The 22,359-nt window shown below is 42.6% G+C and overlaps 1 protein-coding gene across 7 annotated transcripts in view; it reads left to right on the top strand.

Annotated features, from left to right (window-relative positions):
• dock11 (dedicator of cytokinesis 11) overlaps positions 1–22,359 on the top strand; it is a 102,722-nt gene that overhangs the window by 53,768 nt on the left and 26,595 nt on the right. For 3 of the 7 annotated variants that reach the window (XM_052459689.1, XM_052459687.1, XM_052459690.1), the window contains 14 exons: positions 3,161–3,274; positions 3,467–3,542; positions 3,712–3,789; positions 4,163–4,251; positions 6,065–6,085; positions 6,718–6,841; positions 7,436–7,502; positions 9,922–9,969; positions 14,368–14,510; positions 17,152–17,267; positions 17,451–17,588; positions 17,852–18,034; positions 18,621–18,734; positions 22,054–22,269. In XM_052459689.1, the coding sequence (XP_052315649.1) occupies positions 3,161–3,274; positions 3,467–3,542; positions 3,712–3,789; positions 4,163–4,251; positions 6,065–6,085; positions 6,718–6,841; positions 7,436–7,502; positions 9,922–9,969; positions 14,368–14,510; positions 17,152–17,267; positions 17,451–17,588; positions 17,852–18,034; positions 18,621–18,734; positions 22,054–22,269 (1,527 nt within the window). The remainder of the gene's footprint in view (positions 1–3,160; positions 3,275–3,466; positions 3,543–3,711; positions 3,790–4,162; positions 4,252–6,064; positions 6,086–6,717; positions 6,842–7,435; positions 7,503–9,921; positions 9,970–14,367; positions 14,511–17,151; positions 17,268–17,450; positions 17,589–17,851; positions 18,035–18,620; positions 18,735–22,053; positions 22,270–22,359) is intronic. The other 4 variants (XM_035783636.2, XM_035783634.2, XM_035783632.2 and 1 more) reach the window with 3 other exon arrangements.

The following is a 22,359-nucleotide window of genomic DNA, read 5'->3' as shown; positions in this document are numbered from 1 at the left end:
ATACAATATGAGGAGGGGGGAGACAGTCAGACCACTACACCAGTACAATATGAGGAGGAGAGAAAGACAGACTGCTACACCAGTTCAAGGTGAGGAGGGGGAAGACTGACAGACTGCTACACCAATACAATATGAGGAGGAGAGAAAGACAGACTGCTACACCAATACAATATGAGGAGGGGGGAGACAGTCAGACCACTACACCAGTACAATATGAGGAGGAGAGAAAGACAGACTGCTACACCAGTTCAAGGTGAGGAGGGGGAAGACTGACAGACTGCTACACCAATACAATATGAGGAGGAGAGAAAGACAGACTGCTACACCAGTACATCGTGAGGAGGCGGGAGACAGACAGACTGCTACACCAGTACAACATGAGGAGGGGGGAGACAGGCTGCTACACCAGTACAAGGTGAGGAGGGGGGAGACAGTCAGACTGCTACACCAGTACATCGTGAGGAGGCGGGAGACAGACAGACTGCTACACCAGTACAACATGAGGAGGGGGGAGACAGGCTGCTACACCAGTACAAGGTGAGGAGGGGGGAGACAGTCAGACTGCTACACCAGTGCAAGGTGAGGAGGGGAGACAGTCAGACCGCTACACCAGTACAAGGTGAGGAGGGGGGAGACAGTCAGACCACTTCACCAGTACATCGTGAGGAGGCGGGAGACAGACAGACTGCTACACCAGTACATCGTGAGGAGGGGAGACAGACAGACTGCTACACCAGTACAACATGAGAAGGGGGAGACAGGCTGCTACACCAGTACAAGGTGAGGAGGGGGAGACAGACAGACTGCTACACCAGTACAAGGTGAGGAGGGGGGAGACAGACAGACTGCTACACCAGTACAAGGTGAGGAGGGGGGAGACAGTCAGACTGCTACACCAGTACAAGGTGAGGAGGAGGGAGACAGGCTGCTGCACCAGTACAACGTGAGGAGGGGGGAGACAGTCAGGCTGCTGTACCAGTACAACTTGAGAATGGGGAGACAGACAGACTGAGGAGGGGGGACGTGAGGAGGGGAGAGACAGACAGACTGCTACACCAGTACAAGGTGAGAGCAACAGTCGTGAGTGACAGAGCGAGAGAGAGCTCATTATCGGTAAAGAAATTTCACCCTGTAACACAATGAAAGGCTATAGGCTGTTTCTAAAGGGATATTTAATAGTAAAGCAGAAAGGTGAGGGGGGGGGGGAGATGGAAAACATTCAGAAACCTTTTTAATCCTCAAATACACAACAAGTGAAACATTTCCTGAATTGCAGCAAAGTTCTCTCGCAACCGGGTGATCAAATTAAGATCCTACATCTGTATGTTTTAATATAGGTTTTATAAAGGGAAATGAACCGTGTTCATAGAGCAGCGGGGGACACAGTCCGAGTCGCTGTTGCTGTTTGGGAAAATAGAGGCTAGTAAATGAATAACTAGACTAGTTAACTAGAGTAAGGAGTGTTCACTGTTTCCACAGACCCAAGATAAGAAGAAATCGGTTATGCAAATCCACACTAGATCCAAATAGTCGCTGGCAGCGGAGCATTGTGTTGATAGAAAGCCCAGCTTTCGAATAGCCCCTCTCTAATGATACAGTAGGTACTAGTTTTTTTTTTTTTTTTTTTTTTTTCACCTTTATTTAACCAGGTAGGCTAGTTGAGAACAAGTTCTCATTTGCAACTGCGACCTGGTAAAGCATTGCAGTGTGAACAGACAACACAGTTACACATGGAGTAAACAATTAACAAGTCAATAACACAGTAGGAAAAAAAGGGGAGTCTATATACATTGTGTGCAAAAGGCATGAGGAGGTAGGCGAATAATTACAATTTTGCAGATTAACACTGGAGTGATAAATGATCAGATGGACATGTACAGGTAGAGGTGTGCAAAAGAGCAGAAAAGTAAATAAATAAAAACAGTATGGGGATGAGGTAGGTGAAAATGGGTGGGCTATTTACCAATAGACTATGTACAGCTGCAGCGATCGGTTAGCTGCTCAGATAGCAGATGTTTGAAGGTGGTGAGGGAGATAAGTCTCCAACTTCAGCGATTTTTGCAATTCGTTCCAGTCACAGGCAGCAGAGTACTGGAACGAAAGGCGGCCAAATGAGGTGTTGGCTTTAGGGATGATCAGTGAGATACACCTGCTGGAGCGCGTGCTACGGATGGGTGTTGCCATCGTGACCAGTGAAGTGAGATAAGGCGGAGCTTTACCTAGCATGGACTTGTAGATGACCTGGAGCCAGTGGGTCTGGCGACGAATATGTAGCAAGAGCCAGCCGACTAGAGCATACAAGTCGCAGTGGTGGGTGGTATAAGGTGCTTTAGTGACAAAACGGATGGCACTGTGATAAACTACATCCAGTTTTCTGAGTAGAGTGTTGGAAGCAATTTTGTAGATGACATCGCCAAAGTCAAGGATCGGTAGGATAGTCAGTTTTACTAGAGTAAGTTTGGCGGCGTGAGTGAAGGAGGCTTTGTTGCGGAATAGAAAGCCGACTCTTGATTTGATTTTCGATTGGAGATGTTTGATATGAGTCTGGAAGGAGAGTTTACAGTCTAGCCAGACACCTAGGTACTTATAGATGTCCACATATTCAAGGTCGGAACCATCCAGGGTGGTGATGCTGGTCAGGCGTGCAGGTGCAGGCAGCGAACGGTTGAAAAGCATGCATTTGGTTTTACTAGCGTTTAAGAGCAGTTGGAGGCCACGGAAGGAGTGTTGTATGGCATTGAAGCTCGTTTGGAGGTTAGATAGCACAGTGTCCAAGGACGGGCCGGAAGTATATAGAATGGTGTCGTCTGCGTAGAGGTGGATCAGGGAATCTCCCGCAGCAAGAGCAACATCATTGATATATACAGAGAAAAAAGTCGGCCCGAGAATTGAACCCTGTGGCACCCCCATAGAGACTGCCAGAGGACCGGGCAGCATGCCCTCCGATTTGACACACTGAACTCTGTCTGCAAAGTAATTGGTGAACCAGTCATCCGAAAAACCGAGGCTACTGACACAGTTGTACTGTTTGTTAAAAGTCACTGTTCCATAGACCACACAGATCATGTTGGCGTGCTAACACACTGTGTATGCAAATGGAACAACAATAAAGATTGTTGGAAAAAGACATTAACTTTTTACACCCCCCTCTGTATGTCAGAATCAGCAGGCCCGTATCTGTCTACTGTACCTGCCACTGCTGGAGCTGCTCTACCAGAACCTCAAACAGCTGTCTGCCCAGTATCACTCCTCTAGCCCCGGCCTGGGCTTCACCGTGAGTCCCCCACCTACCTTCCACCCCTGGAGGTCCTGGTTTACTCTATCTGGTCTCATGATATATCAGTCTTATATGGGCGTTTTCGAGTTTGGATGAAAATTATGAATTGAAATTGAAGTTTATTTCCTGATTTGACTGAATTGAAATAGAATGGACCCCTACCCTTGTTGTTGTCCTGTGCTCTTCCAGGGCTCCAGAGATGACTTGAGATCAACCGGCTTGATGGACAGCCGCAGGACCAGCACGGCCATCGATAAGGACCACGGTTAGTGTGACGTCTGTCCTCAATGTGTTAACCCCTGCCGACAGTAGGTGCAGGAGATTATTCATGAAGATAAATAAGGGTACGTTAGAATTGTAATTTCCCATCAGATTTTTGCTTTGATGTTTGGGAACTGGCGGTAAAATAGGTGTTTTATTGTCCATTTGGTTAGAACGGAAATTCTCCGTCTGCCATTTTCCCAAACCCACACACCACAGGAGGCTGGTGAGGGCAGAACGTGTGGAATGGAGTAAGTAAACAAAAGGATATCAAACACATGTTCCCATGTGTTTGATACCATTCCATCCATCCCGTCCTCCCCAATTCAGACGCCACCTGTTCAACACACACACACTGAGAGGCACGGTGTCAACCGCGGGTTAGCGCCTCTAGACAGATATTTCTTGGGGTTTAGTGCCATGCTCAAGGCCGCAACAGTAATGGTAGCCATTCTTCTGTATTTCCTGGCCTGGGACTTGAACCAGCAACCTTTCCGAATCCTTTACTGATCCACATCTTTAACCTCTTGGCTGCCTAAACTACTGTTACACCCCCCCCCCCAAAGAAAACACACAAAAAAACATCTGAGAAGCTATGTGAACATGTGTCTCTGTACTCCCCAGGCCCAGTAGCTCAGAACGGCCACTTGGTGAGGAGGGAGGACTCCAGAGGATCTCTGTTCATGGATCCCAGCACTCCAGATAGCTCTGAGGTAAGAAACAGAGAGTGTTGGATGGGCCAATACAAATAAGAAAAATAAAAAGAGAATATGGCACCATATTCCCTATATAGTGCACTACTTTTGACCAGGGCACATAGGGCTCTGGTCAAAAGTAGTGTACTATGTAGGGAATAGGGTGTGATTTGGGACAGACCAGAGGGAACGCCATAAGTCAAGTTCAGTAGAGCACATCGAAGCAGAACAGTCAAATTGAATATGACGCTCTACATCCTGTTCCGTTAAAAAAATAAACATGATATGAACTGATAAAAGATCTTATTTGTTGTTTTTCGTTTGGGTCATTTCTCCAACACTTGCAAGCCTTTATTATTTATTGTAGCGATATACACTGTGTATACCAAACATTAGGAACACCTTCCTGATATTGAGTTGCACCCCCCTGTTTTGCCCTCAGAACAGCCTCAATTTGTCGCGGCATGGACTCTACAAGGTGTCAAAGTGTTCCACAGGGAAGCTGGCCCATGTTGACTCCAATGCTTCCCACAGTTGTGTCAAGTTGGCTGAATGTCCTTTGGGTGGTGGACCATTCTTGGTTCACACGAGAAATTGTTGACCGTGGAAAAACTCAGCACTGTTGCAGTTCTTGACACAAACCGGTGCGCCTGGCTTCTACTACCATAAAATGTTCAAAGGCCCTTACAATTTTTGTCTTCCCCATTCACCCTTTGAATGGCACACATACACAATCCATGTCTCAAGGCTTAAAAATCCTTCTTTAACATGTCTCCTCTCCTTCATCTACACGGATTGAAGTGGATTTAACAAGAGACATCAATAAGGGATCATAGCTTTCACCTGGATTCACCTGTCTATGGCATGGAATGAGCAGGTGTTCTTAATGTTTTGTATAATCAGTGTAGAAACCACATGTTGGATTGTGATGGAGATGAGGATTTGTATAATTGATTACATTAAAGTAATAAGACGTCATTTTAATCATCCTTTTTCTTACTCATATGGCAGCTTTTCCAAAACTAGGGGTTGCGACCCCATGTGTTGTCAGCTGATTTGAAAGTGGGGTCGCGAGAGAAACAAAAACAAAAAATGTGACGCTTGGTTGTAAAAAAAAAAAAACGAAGCGATTTCTGTTTTCTCCCTTCAAACGTGGATCTAACTTTTGAACGGTTGGAGCTACAGTATAAGCTATTATGACCCCAATCCTGAAAGCTAAGACTCTCGGGAACACGTACAATGCTCGCTTGCAAGCCACCACAGGACTCTTTAGAATAGAGTGGACAGGACCAGGCCACAAATCAGACTGGGAGGAAAAGAACATTGTCAATGAAAGCAATGATGGTGTTATTTTCTACACAGAAGATCATAGATCAAGATCATTGATCAAGATCATGAACTTCGTATGCATTGTGTGCTTCAGATGCAGTCATTGTGTTTACTTGATAGCTACCTACACAAATATCTAGCTAGAGCAAAGTGTTAATAAGATAAAAATTCCTTAAAAAGATGTAAAAGCAATACAAATAAAAGTTGTCCAGTTACTTCAAACCATGCTTCCTTGAGATGAAAGTACTGCCAGACTGATTTGTAATACACTGGCATAGCCCCAAATAAAGAAGTTAACATTGGCTGTTGATTAAATCACCTTTTTTTACAGTGGAGGTCGCGAAATTGCTTTGATATCAAAATTAGGTAACAGGCCAAAAAAGTTTGAACTCCTGTCATATAGTAGGACTAAGTGCCACTGCTTCAAATGATTGTCTTTCTTTTTTGGTGGTACGAATAAATGCCACTGTGTTTTCTTCCTCTGTGGTGTTTCTCCCCACAGCTCCACAGAAGGGGCTCTGAGGTGAGAGACAGACAAGGAGAGCATGATATCATATACGTTTTGTTTCCTGTCAGATACTGATGTTTGGTCATTTAGATTTGTTATTCAAAATTATAACATATATATGTTTTTAGTTGAAAGTTTATAGTTATGATTGTATTTAACGGAGGGGAGGGACCAAAAGTCCATGTTTTCTTACTCTGTGGTGTCCCTCCCTGCTACTGTTTCTGATACCATGTTTTCTTACTCTGTGGTGTCCCTCCCTGCCACTGTTTCTGATACCATGTTTTCTTACTCTGTGGTGTCCCTCCCTGCCACTGTTTCTGATACCATGTTTTCTTACTCTGTGGTGTCCCTCCCTGCCACTGTTTCTGATACCATGTTTTCTTACTCTGTGGTGTCCCTCCCTGCCACTGTTTCTGATACCATGTTTTCTTACTCTGTGGTGTCCCTCCCTGCCACTGTTTCTGATACCATGTTTTCTTACTCTGTGGTGTCCCTCCCTGCCACTGTTTCTGATACCATGTTTTCTTACTCTGTGGTGTCCCTCCCTGCCACTGTTTCTGATACCATGTTTTCTTACTCTGTGGTGTCCCTCCCTGCTACTATTTCTGATACCATGTTTTCTTCCTCTATGGTGTATTGTCCTCCAGCTCCACCGGCGGGGCTCCACTATGAGCAGCAGTACTACTCTCCCTCCCATAGGCAGACTGGGCCACTATGAGATCAAAGGACTGCTTCTGTGTTTCCTTCACATCGTCAGGACCGTCTCAGACGGTCAGTCAGCAACACAATATTAAATACATGTGGAACACATACCAAGGTTGGGGTCAATTTGATTTCCATTCCAGCCATTTCAGAAAGTAAACCAAATTCCAATTCTACATTTTTCTCATTAAAAAGCATGGAAGAGAATTGTAATTGGAACGTCAGTGTACTTCCTGAATTGACATACTGTAGTATGTGCAATATGTTACAGTATCTCTATGGTTAGCGCCACACAGTCACTTCTCTCTATTTGGGGTTTGATGATGCATACCTAGACACTGAATGAATGCACTGTATATCCTGTGTTGTGTTCATTTGACCTATATTATAGCTATCCTATTATTACGCCTATATTCAAACATTTTCATTGGCCTCATCTGTGGAATTTCTGACTGTTGTGCGGTTTTAGCAGACATCGGTGTGCTACTTGGTGCACTACTTTTGGCCAGGGCCTGTTCAAAAGTAATGCACTACAAAGGCAATATGGTGTAATTTAGGACGCAGACCTGGTCATTGTGTAATCTTCTGGTTGTTTCTGCCTGTTGACCTGCTACAAAAGCTGTCTCAGTGTCTGCCACTCTCCTGTTGTGTCTCTGTCTCTAGACAACCTGCTGGCCTACTGGAACAAGGTCAATCCTCAGGACATCATCAACTTCCTCAGTCTACTGGAGTGAGTACAAGATCATTATCTTATATTCGCTGTGTGGATGCAGGACTAGAATATAATAGGTTATATTCGCTGTGTGGATGCAGGATTAGAATAGAGTAGGTTATATTATTTTGTGTGGATGCAGGATTAGAATATAGTAGGTTATATTCGCTGTGTGGATGCAGGACTAGAATATAATAGGTTATATTCGCTGTGTGGATGCAGGACTAGAATATAATAGGTTATATTCGCTGTGTGGATGCAGGACTAGAATATAATAGGTTATATTCGCTTGTGTGGATGCAGGATTAGAATATAGTAGGTTATATTCGCTTGTGTGGATGCAGGATTAGAGCCAGGAAGTTTTCCTGATCATACACCCTGCCCAGGACAAACCCTGAGCTCTAGCCATTAAACTAGTTGTTAATGTCAAAATAAGGTATGTGCGTGTGTGTGAGCACGTGTGCACAGGCAATCATTTTTAAACACAGCAAATAAATTCATAAAAAATCCTACAATGTCATTTTCTGTATTTTTTTTATTCTCATTTTGTCTGTCATAGTTGAAGTGTACCTATGATGAAAATTACAGGCCTCGTCTTTTTAAGTGGGAGAACTTGCACAATCGGTGGCTGACTAAATACTTTTTTGCCCCACTGTATGCACGCACCACTTTTCTTTTTTCTTTTTTTTATTGTTTTTTTAAATAAGTTATTTTTTCCATTTCACTTCACCACTTTCAACTATGTTGTGTATGTCCTTTACATGAAATCCAAATAAAAATCCATTTTAATTACAGGTTGTAATGCAACAAAATAGGAAAAACGCAGAGGGGATGAATACTTTTGCAAGGAACTGTATGTTAACCCTTCAGAATTACCTGGATTTCTGCATAAATTAGTCATCAAATTTGATCTAATGACTTCTCCAAAAACTAATTGGAGTCAGGAGTTAGCTAACCTGGAGTCCAATCAATGAGATGAGATTGGAGATGTTGGTTAGAGCTGCCTTGCCCGATAAAAAAACACTCACAAAATTTGAGTTTTCTATTCACAAGAAGCATTGCCTGATAGTAACCATGCCTCAAACGAAAGAGATCTCAGAAGACCTAAGATTAAGAATTGTTGACTTGCATGAAGCTGGAAAGTGTTACAAAAGTATCTCTAAAAGCCTTGACGTTCATCAGTCCACGGTATGACAAATTGTCTATAAATGGAGAAAGTTCAGCACTGTTGCTACTTTCTCTAGGAGTGGCCATCCTGCAAGAGCACGGCGCAGAATGCTCTGAGGTTAAGAAGAATCCTAGAGTGTCAGCTAAAGACTTACAGAAATCTCTGGAACATGCTAACATCTCTGTTGACAAGTCTACGATACGTAAAACACTAAACAAGAATGGTGTTCATGGGAGGACACCACGGAAGAAGACACTGCTGTCCAAAAAAGACATTGCTGCACGTCTGAAGTTTTCAAAAGTGCATCTGGATGTTCCCCTGCGCTACTGGGCAAAATATTCTGTGGACAGATGAAACTACAGTTGAGTTGTTTGGAAGGAACACACAACACTGTGTGGAGAAAAAAAGGCACAGCACACCAACATCAAAACCTCATCCCAACTGTAAAGTATGGTGGAGGGAGCATCATTGTTTGTGGCTGCTTTGCTGCCTCAGGACCTGGACAGCTTGCTATCATCAACGGAAAAATTAATTCCCAAGTTTATCAAGACATTTTGCAGGGGAACGTTAGGCTATCTGTCCGCCAATTGAAGCTCAACAGAATTTGGGTGATGCAACAGGATAACAACCTAAAACACAGAAGTAAATCAACAACAGAATGGCTTCAACAGAAGAAAATACACCTTCTGGAGTGGCCATGTCAGAGTCCTGACCTCAACCCGATTGAGATGCTATGGCAAGAGAGCAGTTCACACTAGACATCCCAAGATTAATGCTGGACTGAAACAGTTTTGAAAAGAGGAAAGGTCCAAAAGTCCTCCTGACCGTTGTGAAGGTCTGATCAGCAACTACAGAAAACGTTTGGTTGAGGTTATTGCTGCCAAAGGAGGGTCAACCAGTTATTAAATCCAAGGCTTCACATACTTTTTCCACCCTGCACTGTGAATGTTTACATGGTGTGCTCAATAAAGACATGAAAACGTATAATTGTTTGTGTGTTATTAGTTTAAGCAGACTGTGTTTGTCTATTGTTGTGACCTAGATGAAGATCAGATCCAATTTTATGACCACTTTATGCAGAAATCCAGGTAATTCCAAAGGGTTCACATGCTTTTTCTTGCCACTGTATAACTATCACTTATCAAGTGATTGATGTTGTTGTCCTATTTGCATACCACTAATCAACTATGTGATGTACAAGACTATTATTTGCAATTAACATCTATGAGATAAACTGTTATTTATCAGGACCTCGTCGATCTCTTTCAGGACATGCCTGGTGCAGTTCCGTTACGTTGGAAAGAGAAACATTGGCAGGTAGGATGATGGTTGGATTACGTACAGCACTAAAATATAGTGCTACTAAGTTTGTCCTAAACAGGTATATGGTACCTGTGTCTCTGTCTATTTGTAGGAGTAAGGTTGGACATCCAAGCATTCTAAGGTTCCTCGCTAGTCCAATAAATTCTATTATAATTATTGTCCCCCACACATCTTTAGGCTTGGTTGTCAAAGGTTGTTATTTTTTTTTGTTATTGCTAATAAATGGGCGGTAAAAGCAGCAGGGTAGCCTAGTGGTTAGAGCGTTAGAGCGTTGGACCAGTAACCGGAAGGTTGCAAGTTCAAACCCCCGAGCTGACAAGGTACAAATCTGCCGTTCTGCCCATGAACAGGCAAGTTACCGCACTGTTCCTAGGCCGTCATTGAAAATAAGATTTTGTTCTTAACTGACTTGCCTAGTTAAATAAAGGTAAAAAAAAAAAACATGTTAATGCATCTACACTTATCTTTAGGTGTACGTGTGTTTCTGAGTCTGGTTTATCAGGTTTAGGTTTCCTGCTAGTCCATTACATGAGTCATTAACTCCCTAGTTGTTTAAGTTCAGTGGAGTGTATTGTTGTGTCTCTGTCAAGACTAGGGCTGTTACAGTGACCGTATTGCCGCCACACGGGCGGTCACGAGTCATTAAACCAGTCAAATGAAGGCTTCTCCAAGCTCTGATGCTGCTGACAGTCATTAGTAGCTTATCAAACTTGCTAACTGCCTGGCACTCTATTGTCCCTCTTATCACTCTGACATCAATGCAAAACACTTCATGAGAGCCCAAGAGCCCATGTTGCGCAGCCTTTCTAGAAATCAAATCAAATGTTATGACACATACACATGTTTAGCAGATGTTTTTGCTGGTGTAGTGAAATGCTTGTGTTTCTAGCTCCAGCAGTGCAGTAATATCTACAATTCACAACAATACACACAATCTAAAAGTAAAAGAATGGAATGAAGGAATATATAAATATTAGGATGAGCTGGGACCGAGAGATTAAGAAACAGCGTCCGATGTCGGAGTGGCATACAGTAGAATAGAATACACTGTATACATATGAGATGAGTAAAGCTCAAATATTTAAACATTAAAGTGACGAGTCTTCCATTATTAAAGTAGCCAGTGATTTCAAGTCTATGTATATGGGGCAGCAGCTGTCGTGGAAATATTCAGTCGGTAATATTTCTCAAATACCAGAGCCCGTGAGTTCAAATAGACTTTTATTACAATATAATAAAAGCCGAGCTGACACAACAACTACTTTTCCAGACTTGGCACACACTCTTTATACAGGTTACAACCTTACGTCACACACATAGTAACTCCTCTGTATGATTCAACCCCTCTGGCATTTGGCCACCATTATCCTTTTTGCCTAATTTTAGTTTGGTCTCCCCTGTTTCGAGACAGGTGCATGATAATGGTCCATTCTAAATCAAAACAAATTTCACACAGATATTATTTAGTATATGTAAAGACAAGATTAAATCAAGAATAGTCGATGGGTGACAATATTGGCCTATAACTTGTGAATTATATATTATCACTTGTGAATGATGCCCAGCGTAAGGCAAGAAACAATGCCTTTTTCCCTCAACTTTTTCTAATCATAGTCACTTAAGCTGTGATACAAGGTTTGTATCACAGCTTATGTGTACAAATCACTTAAGTTAAGCACATGAATTAAGCACATTAATCCACTTTACTCTCTCCAAATCAATCATCAAGTTTGCAGACGACACAACAGTAGTAGGCTTGATCAACAACAACGACGCGATAGCCTACAGGGAGGAGATAAGTGTGGTGTCAGGAAAATAACCTCTCACTCAATGTCAACAAAACAAAGGATATGACATTGGACTTCAGGAAACAGCAGAGGGATCACCCCCCTATCCACATCGACGGGACAGCATTGGAGAAGGTGGAACGTTTTAAGTTCCTCTGCGTACATATCACTGACAAACTGAATTGGACCACCCACACAGACAGTGTGCTGAAGAAGGCGCAACAGCACCTCTTCAACCTCAGGAGGCGGAAGAAATTTGGCTTGTCACCTAAAACCCTCATAAACGTTTACAGATGCACAATTGAGAGAATCCTGTCAGGCTGTATCACCGCCTGGTACTGCAACTGCACCGCCCACAACCACAGGGCTCTCCAGGGGGTGGTGCGGTCTGCACAACGCATCATCGGGGCAAACTAACTGCCCTCCTGGACACCTACAGCACCCGATGTCACAGGAAGGCCAAAAAGAACATCAAGTACAACAACCACCCAAACCACTACCTGTTCACCCTGCTACCATCCAGAAGGTGAGGTCAGTACAGGTGCATCAAAGCAGGGACTGAGAGATTAAGAAACAGCTTCTATCTCAAGGCCATCAGACTGCTAAACAACAAACACTAACTCAGAGAGGCTGCTCCATACATTGAAACCAAATCACTGGACACTTTAATAAATGGATCACTAGTCACTTCAAACAACGCCACTTTAAATAATGCCATTTAATGTTTACATCTTACATTACTCATGTATTTTATACCATCTACTGCATCGTGCCTATGCCGCTCGGCCATCGCTCGTTCATATACTTTTATGTACATATTCTCATTCACCCCTTTAGATTTGCGTGTATTAGGTAGTTGTTGGGGAATGAAAAACAGACTGAAAAACAGCTTCTATCTCAAGGCCATCAGACTGTTAAACAGTCATCTCTAGCACAAAGAGGCTGCTGCCTACATACAGACTTGAAATCATTGGCCAATTAATGGAACACTAGTCACTTTAATAATGGCACTTTAATAATGTTCACATATCTTGCATTACTCATCTCATATTTATTATATACTATATATTGCATCTTAGTCTATGCCGCTCTGACATTGCTCATCCATATATTTATATATTTTTATTCCATTCCTTTACTTAGATTTGTGATATTGGGTATTTGTTGTGGAATTGTTAGATATTACTGCACTGTCGGAACTAGAAGCACAAGCATTTCGCTTCACTCGCAATAACATCTACTAACCATGTGTACTGTATGTGACCAATAAAATTAGATTAGATTTGGTGTAGAACCTAACTGGCATACATAAGCAGCGTGTAAAGTTCCAAGTTTGGAGGAAGATCATTTTCACCATAAAAATGCACCTTTATAATAAAAGCATTACATGCATAATCGCATTTGCAGTTACTTTTGATCATGATGTTTTCCTTCTAATGGAACGTTTGCACTCACTTATAGTGTGCGCTTATAATGTGAAGAAAAAGCCTAATAGTTTATCAACATTTTAAGCTAAACGTTCGATCTGTTGCGTCAGCCTCATTGTGTAAAAAGTTTTTTTTTATGCTAGTGGTTCTATTAATTTGGCATCTATCGCATCCTACAACTATCCCAGACTGCGCACAGAATATAATAGGTCAACTTTTGCTGGTGCTTTTGCTGTTCGTTAGGCTTACTCATCTTGTTGGCTGACGAAAAGTAAATGTAGACGGCACTTCCAGTATCTTTAATACGCACTTCGGAATTGGATAAGGACGAGCGCAGTTGTGTCCCTGATGTGTCCGTCTTCACTTGTAGCCTGTGAGAAAGACCTGATCATGTGATGGAGTGCCATATGGGTGAGAGGTGCTTCGGAGCACGCAGTACTCGGGGAGAAGGGAATTATAATATTCAGCCTCAGGGCACAACGCCCACTGGCCGCAAAAGGCATGGATTTTTTTTCGGGGCATTACGGCCACACAAAGGGGATGCCGCCAGGAAATTTGAGGCATTATCAAGTGCTTGTCAAATTGTGAATAAGTGACTGGTGTAGTGTGTATAGCCAGTGCAAAAAAACAAGCAGAACTCGTGCCTTTCATGCAACGTTTTTTCAAATCAGAGTCGCATTATGCATTTATTAAAAATCAACACATATAGCCAAACGTTTGTGGAATAACTAAAGTTACATTAATAACTATAAATTAAGCATATAAGTGTGCCTATTTCTTTGTTAACCGCTCAACACAGAATAGCCGCGTGTGCACAGAAAATATCCTTTCAATTTTATTCAGCTTCATTCAATTGTATTCTTCATACTATAAAATAATCCCATGGACTTCTATGCAAATCTTGTCTGCTAAATGAACTAGTGTAGCCCACAGCCATATGGCATAGCCAGATGAGGACCTAACATAAGGACAACTCAAAGTATACTATTTTGTTCTTCTGAAATAGACTACATTTTCTTTATACCGCCACAGCCCTAGTCAAGACACCTAGGTGTTCCCTGCCAGTACATTATATCATAGTCATTGTCTCTCTCCACCCCATCTTATAGTAATGTGTGTGTGTGTGTGTGTGCGCATGTGTGTGTGTGTGTGTGCGTGTCGGCGGCATGTGTGTATAGGAGTCAGGATGCCTGGGTGTCCAAGCTGTTCTCTTCAGACAGGAAGTCCCAGACGATGCCTGTGATGCGCTGCAGAGCCGGCCTAATGCAGAGCAGGCTTCAGCAGTTCAGCACCATGGATACCTCTCTCACACTCAACATAGGTACATGAATATGATGCTATCCCTTCCTACTTCCCTCTCTCAAACTGTAAGCTTGCACATACAGTTGAAGTCGGAAGTTTACATACACTTAGGTTGGACTCATTAAAACTAGTTTTTTCAACAACTCCACAAATTTCTTGTTAACAAACTATAGTTTTAGCAAGTCGGTTAGGACATCTACATTGTACATGACACAATAAATTTTTCCAACAATTGTTTACAGACAGATTATCTCACTTAAAATTCACAGTATCACAATTCCAGTGGATCAGAAGTTTACATGCACTAAGTTGACTGTACCTTTTAAACAGCTTGGAAAATTCCAGAAAATGATGTCATGGCTTTAGAAGCTGCTGATAGGCTAATTGACATCATTTGAGTCATTTGGAGGTGTACCTGTGGATGTATTTCAAGGCCTACCTTCAAATCCAGTGCATCTTTGCTTGACATCATGGGAAAATCAAAAGAAATCAGCTAAGACCACAGAAAAGAAATTGTAGACCACAAGTCTGGTTCATCCTTGGGAGCAATTTCCAAATGCCTGAAGGTACCAGGTTCATCTGTACAAACAATAGTATGAAAATATAAACATCATGGGACCACGCAGCCGTCATACCGCTCTGGAAGGAGACGCGTTCTGTCTCCTCGAGATGAGCGTACTTTGGTGCGAAAACTGCAAATCAATCCCAAAACAACAGCAAAGGACATTGTGAAGATGCTGGAGAAAACAGGTACAAAAGTATCTATATCCACAGTAAAACTAGTCCTATATCGACATAACCTGAAAGGCTGCTCAGCAAGGAAGAAGCCCATGCTCCAAAACCGCCATAAAAAAGCCAGACTGCAATTTGCAACTGCACATGGGGACAAAGATTGTACTTTTTGGAGATGAAACAAAAATAGAACTGTTCTGCCATAATAACCATCGTTATGTTTGGAGGAAAAAGGGGGATGCTTGCAAGCCGAAGAACACCATCCCAACCGTGAAGCACGGGGGTGGCAGCATCATGTTGTGGGGGTGGCAGCATCATGTTGTGGGGGTGCTTTGCTGCAGGAGGGACTGGTGCACTTCACAAAATAGATGGCATCATGAGGCAGGACAATTACGTGGATATATTAAAGCAAAATCTCAGTCAGGACGTCAGTCAGGAATTTAAGGCTTGGTCACAAATGGGTCTTCCAAATGGACAATGATCCCAAGCATACTTCCAAAGTTGTGGCAAAATGGCTTAAGGACAACAAAGTCAAGGTATTGAAGTGGCCATCACAAAGCCCTGACCTCAATCCTATAGAACATTTGTGGGCAGAACTGAAAAAGCTTGTGCGAGCAAGGAGGCCTATACAAATCTGACTCAGTTACACCAGCTCTGTCAGGAGGAATGGGCCAAAATTCACCCAATGTATTGTGGGAAGCTTGTGGAAGGCAACCAGAAACGTTTGACCCAATTAAAACAATTTTACACCAGCTCTGTCAGGAGGAATGGGCCAAAATTCACCCAATGTATTGTGGGAAGCTTTGTGGAAGGCAAGGGTTTTCTAGAAAAGTCTATGGTTGCCTGAAGTGGTTCTCAATCAGAGGCAGGTGTTTATCGTTGTCTCTGATTGGGAACCATATTTAGGCAGCCATATTCTTTGAGTGTTTCGTGGGTGATTGTTCCTGTCTCTGTGTTTGTTTGCACCAGATAGGCGGTTTAGGTTTTCACGTTACGGTTTTTGTTTTGTATTGATCGTGGTTCATCTTAATTAAACATGTATCAAAATTACCACGCTGCATTTTGATCCGATCCTTGCTACACCTCTTCAGAGGAGGAGATAGAAGAAAACCGTAATATGCATGCAGCTGAATGTTTTTTTTTAATTGCAGGTGTGCATGAGCCAACTCTTCTGCACGTCCAGCAATATTAGTAATGTAATTAAAATACACTAAATAAAGCCTATGTAGAAATATACAATAACTGTAAAAACACCCTATATTGTCAACTGAATCTATTATATATTATTGCATTTTGTGTAACGTGGGTGAAACAACAGATTGATATGACATTCATATAGTGTTGTAGGTGATCAAATCAATGACCTTTCCTGCTGCTGTATCAGCCGACCTGTGGGTGGCAGTAATTAATGATTTTATCGGAGGTGCAGAAGAGGTGGAGTTGGCACATGCACATTTGCAAGAAGATTTACTTTGATTCTTTCCAGACAAGGCATTTTTCCGGTTGCATGTGACTTTTTATTTAAACCTTTTTTGGAACTACATACCGAACGGAAACAGCAGTAATGACGATAGTTGCTCAGCAGAATTCATTGCTAAGTATGGCAAGTTGAATGGCTGCTTCCTGGGCTTAAAGGAGAATCGCCATATTCAACGTCTCCTGTAAGCCCAGATTGTGGTTCACTCACTGCTATAGCTTGACTATGAGCCCTCCAAAACATATGCTATAAGTTTACATAATATCATTCAGTTACATAATGATATTCACTATCCACTGTCTTCTCTAACACTCTTATTTAGGTGCTACTCTGATATTACAATTCACTGTCCCAATTTTGATACTGAGCCATCCCAATATTCCACTATAATATATGGCCTGGAGGTGTCCTCTGACTCTCTCTCTCTCTCCTTCCTGGTGTGTGGTCCCAGGGGCTGGTCCCTCGGAGGCAGAGGTCCACCACCAGGCTCTGTTGGAGGGTAATATCTCTACTGAGGCCTGCCTCAGTGTACTGGACGTCCTCTCACACTTCACTCAGTGCTTCAAGGTCAGTACTAGACCTCTTTACTGACCACATGACCTGACCAAAAACAATTACAAGCCCTAGTTATGGACTAGTTCAAATTCAAATGATGTTAGCATCAGATCGTGTGAATGATTGGTTGGTATTTGAAAACTATATAGATTTTTTTTGCATGGATCCATTGATTGACTGATTGATTGTCCTCAGAATCAGCTGCTGGACAGCGACGGCCACAATCCCCTGATGAAGAAGGTTTTTGACATCTATCTGAACTTTCTGAAAGTCGGCCAATCAGAGGCTGCCCTCAAACACGTCTTCGCCTCCCTCAGGGCTTTCATGAACAAGGTGGGAACAAAAAGACTCCTAACTTTAAAGGCGGGAGATAACATAAGTAATCAGGTGATTTATTGATGGAAAATAGGCCAAGGTGCTCAAATTGCAGTCTCAATGATTATGGATTAGATATGGATTTTTGCTGTGGCTTATTAAATGCTTGATTTAATGTACTTCATTACTACATACAATGTATACTCTATATAAATACTGAATATTGATATTATTACCATAATACGGCTTGCCTCGTAATGTTGGTATTTTGTTGTTATCAGTTCCCAACGGCGTTGTTCAAGGGCCGCGTGACTCTGTGTGCGGCTCTGTGCTACGAGGTTCTGAAGTGCTGTGTGTCTAAGATGGGTCTGCTGCGGGCCGAGGCCTCTGCTCTGCTCTACCTGCTGATGAGGAACAACTATGAGTACACCAAGAGGAAGACCTTCCTACGCACTCACCTACAGGTCAGATACAACATCCCCCTGAACGGCAAGGAACTGCCAACTGTCATTGATTGTTTAGTCAACTGCACGATGCAATGCTGATTCTGTTACTGTATCATCAGCAGTCCATCACTGTTATGATTATGTAATCAAAACACTTGAACTAAACACTATCCCCAAGGTCATTAGTCCTCGCTGTGCAGTTTCAGCTATTAATCACGCACAAACTCCCCTCACACAAATATATTTAATGTTCACACAAACATAAACAGTTACTATGAACAGTTAGTAGGAAAGGCTATAGAACACCTGGAAACTGAAGTCAATGCAGATTTGACATCACAGTACTTAGATTGCTTTGATAATCTGACCAAAGAATGAATTAAATACAGACCGCCTGCTTAGTTTCCTAACCTCCTCTAACAATCGGTTAAGTGTCAGAGACCTGCTCCATGCTTTCACAAAGTGCCACGAGACTCATATCTACCACATCATCCATGGTGAAGTTAGTCACTGATTCCAATTTCCATCCCATAACGCATCCATTTGATGGAGGTGTTGTGTTCACATCTGTTCCCCTCTCCACCCTTCCTATTTCCTGGTCCAGATCATCATCGCGGTGAGCCAGCTGATCTCAGACGTGGCGCTGACCGGCAGCTCCCGCTTCCAGGAGTCCCTCTCCATCATCAACAACTTTGCCAACAGCGACAAAGCAATGAAGGTAACAGTTAGGAAAAGCTTGGAATGTTTATTTGTTGTAGGTGGTTATGACCTGAGTTAGCTCCCAGGGTTACGTAATTGCTAGGCTTTATCTCGTAAGGCCGAAATGGTCTTGAGTCTCCATCATCAACAACAGCGACAACAGTCACGAAACCTTTAAGGTAACCCTACAATAGAATATTATAATATGTAAGCAGAGGTCTGCTTTAGGCCCTTTCAAACTACCAGACCTGTGTGCAAATATAGTTTGTTTTCCTTTGGACTACGGTGATTCGGACTGCGGTGATTCGGACTGTGGGGGTTTCATCCCCTTGGGTCTGTTTTTCACCCAGTAGATACTGTGCCTCTTCCATCTTCATTCAACAACTAGTTCTCCAACAGTGACAAAGCAGCTGTGGGCTGAAGCTAACCTAGTGTAGAGTACAGACAGTCCTGCTGTAGGCAGTGTCAGAACCACAGGAACAGTGTGGGACTCCCATAATGAGGTTCAAAGGTGTGTCAATGAGACAGATATACTGCACTGTCTGTGGTTCTTTCATGGGTCATACTGTAGTTTGTTTATCTTCTTGGGTTGTTCCTCTGTCAGATATGAACTTTACTGTTGACTTGGAAAGAGAGATTACAACTTAAGATGTGTACGTGATCGAAGTCTTGCTGCAGTCGGTAATATGTTGAAATGCATGTGTCTGAGTTGTAAAAGACTCGTGTTCACCCCCAGAGCTAGCCTAGTGCATAGGCTTTAGCTCATTGGGCTAATACAGTCTTGAGTGGAGCAGATGACCATGATTGGATGCCTTGTGATTTTGCCTGTGAACACACTTTAGTCTCACTGGATGAGAGCACCTGCTAAATGACTCCGATGCAAATGCACTATGAAGAATGGGAACTGTGTTCTGGATTGTACCATTTTTTTTCAATTTAAGCCTACAATGACATACCCAAACCTAACTGCCTGTAGCTTAGGCCCTGAAGCAAGGATATGCATATTCTTGATACCATTTGAATGGAAACACTTTGAAGTTTGTGAAAATGTGAAAATGGAGATAATAACATATTCGATCTGGTAAAAGTTCATGCAAAAAAAAACACAGCATCCTGGAGTCGCCTGTTCACTGTTGACATTGTTTTTTTACGGGTACTATTTAATGAAGCTGCCAGTTGAGGACTTGTGAGGGGTCCTCAGCTGGCATGCTGGCCTTCTAGGCATAGTTGCAAAGAAAAAGCCATATCTCAGACTGGCCAATACAAATAAAAGATTAAGATGGGCAATATAACACAGAAACTGGACAGAGGAACTCTGTCTAGAAGGCCAGCATCCTGTCACCAAGTGAGTGACAGGCAGAGCTTGAGGTAGTCACGTCATACAAGTACTTGGGAGTATGCCTAGACGGTGCACTGTCCTCTCAGCACATAAAGCTGCAGGCTAAAGTTAAATCTAGACTTGGTTTCCTCATAATCGCTCCTCTTTCACCCCAGCTGCCAAACTAACCGTTATTCAGATGACCATCCTAACCATGCTAGGTTACAGAGATTTATAGATAAACAGGTAAGGGTGCTCTCGAGCAGCTAGATGTCGGCCATCAGATTTGCCAACAATATAGGACACATCACTGCACTCTGTACTCCTCTGTAAACCGGTCATCTCCGTATACCTGACCCACTGCCTCACTCCCCCCTATCTGAGATATCTACTGCAGCCCTCATCCTCCACATACCACACCCGTTCTGCCTGTCACATTCTGTTAAGGGTCCCCAAAGCACACATATCCCTGGGTCGCGTGTCTTTTCAGTTTGCTGCAGCTAGCGACTGGAATGAGCTGCAACAAACACTCAACCTGGACAGTTTTATCTCAATCTCTTTGTTCAAAGACTCAATCATGGACAGTCTTACTGACAGTTATGGCTGCTTTGCGTATTATTGTCTCTACCTGCTTGCCCTTTGTGCTGTTGTCTGTGCCCAATAATGTTTGTACCATGTTTTGTGCTGCTACCATGTTGTGTTGCTACCATCTTGTTGTCATGTTGTGCTGCTACCATGCTGTGTTGTCATGTGTTGCTGCCTTGCTATGTTGTTGTCTTAGGTCTCTATGTATTGTTGTCTCTCTTGTCGTAATGTGTGTTTTGTCCTATATTTATGTTATTTATTTTTTTATATATTATCTTTGTATTTAAATGTTACATTTGTTTTAATGAATTTATATGTATGTTTTTTAAAATCCCTACCACAATATTTGTTGTATTATTTGTTCTATCTTTTCTGTTGGATTAAACTGAAATTGCGCCTCTATGGCTTTGCTCTAGTTTTCCTATTCTGTTCCCCCTTTTACCGGAGTGTCAGAAACTACGGATGCCATTTCAATGGTGGTTATTTCTGTGCCTCTCTCGATGTGTCTAGGGTGTTTAGATTTCCTCACTCATAGCTCTAACACACACCCTCTATTAACAATTTTCCAAAGTAATGATACCCACTTCCCAGGGGGTAGTTATGGTCTTTGTGCCTATTAATTGGTCAAGGCACCGTATACCTTGTATTACAACCAATACTCATACATTCTAACCATGAATGTGGCTCTCCTCCAGAACTTATAGGCAACCTTCTATCACCATCCACATCCCCTCCTCTTATCCTTCTCAACCCAATTGAGATGGTTTGGGATGAGTTGGAGTGCAGAATGAAGGAAAAGCAGCCAACAAGTGCTCAGCATATGAGGGAACTCCTTCAAGACTGTTGAAAAAGCATTCCTCGTGAAGCTGGTTGAGAGAATGCCAAGAGTGTGCAAAGCTGTCATCAAGGCAAAGGGTGGCTACTTTGAAGAATCTAAAATACATTTTAACACTTTTTTTGGTTACAACATGATTCAATATGTGTTATTTCATAGTTTTTATGTATTTCACGATTATTCTACAATGCAGAAATGTGTAAAATAAAGAAAAACCCTTGAACCAGTCCAAACTTTTGACTGGTACTGTAAATATATGCGGGAACACATTCGATTGGTTCTCCAATCTAATGAGTGAACATTTAGTTCATCTGAAACATTTTTACGAGAGTTTAAAAACAACATGTATTTCGTTTTTAGCCGTAATAAGAACAAGTTTTAAATCAGCAAGGGATTCCTACATACCTATAAAATCTGACTAGTTTTGACACAGCCAGATCAACAGTCGGGACTATAGCATCCATAATGTATACCTGCAACTACCTCCCCCTAACAAGCAATGTTTTAAATGTGTTCTACCCTCTTGTGGCTTTGAGTCAGTGACTTATCACAGAGTGACATTTTTAAATTTCACTTACTTCACTCTGTGTGTGTGTCCAGTCGACAGCGTTCCCTGGGGAGGTGAAGGGACTGACCAAGCGTATCCGGACGGTGCTGATGGCCACGGCCCAAATGAGGGAGCATGAGAAGGACCCGGAGATGCTGCTGGACCTGCAGTACAGCCTGGCACGCTCCTACGCCTCCACCCCCGAGCTACGACGCACCTGGCTGGACAGCATGGCCCGGGCACATATCAAGAATGGAGATCTCTCAGAGGTACAGTCAGTGATGTATAGAAATAGGTATGACTATCTGTATGTGAATATGTATGTATGTCCATGGGTACTGTACTACACGCTCTCAAAC

This window comes from Oncorhynchus keta, chromosome 13 (genome assembly GCF_023373465.1).
Source record: "Oncorhynchus keta strain PuntledgeMale-10-30-2019 chromosome 13, Oket_V2, whole genome shotgun sequence".
In the NCBI taxonomy this organism is placed as follows: domain Eukaryota; kingdom Metazoa; phylum Chordata; class Actinopteri; order Salmoniformes; family Salmonidae; genus Oncorhynchus; species Oncorhynchus keta.
The sequence above is the reverse complement of the archived record's forward strand: the minus strand, read 5'-3'. Positions and strand labels throughout refer to the sequence as shown.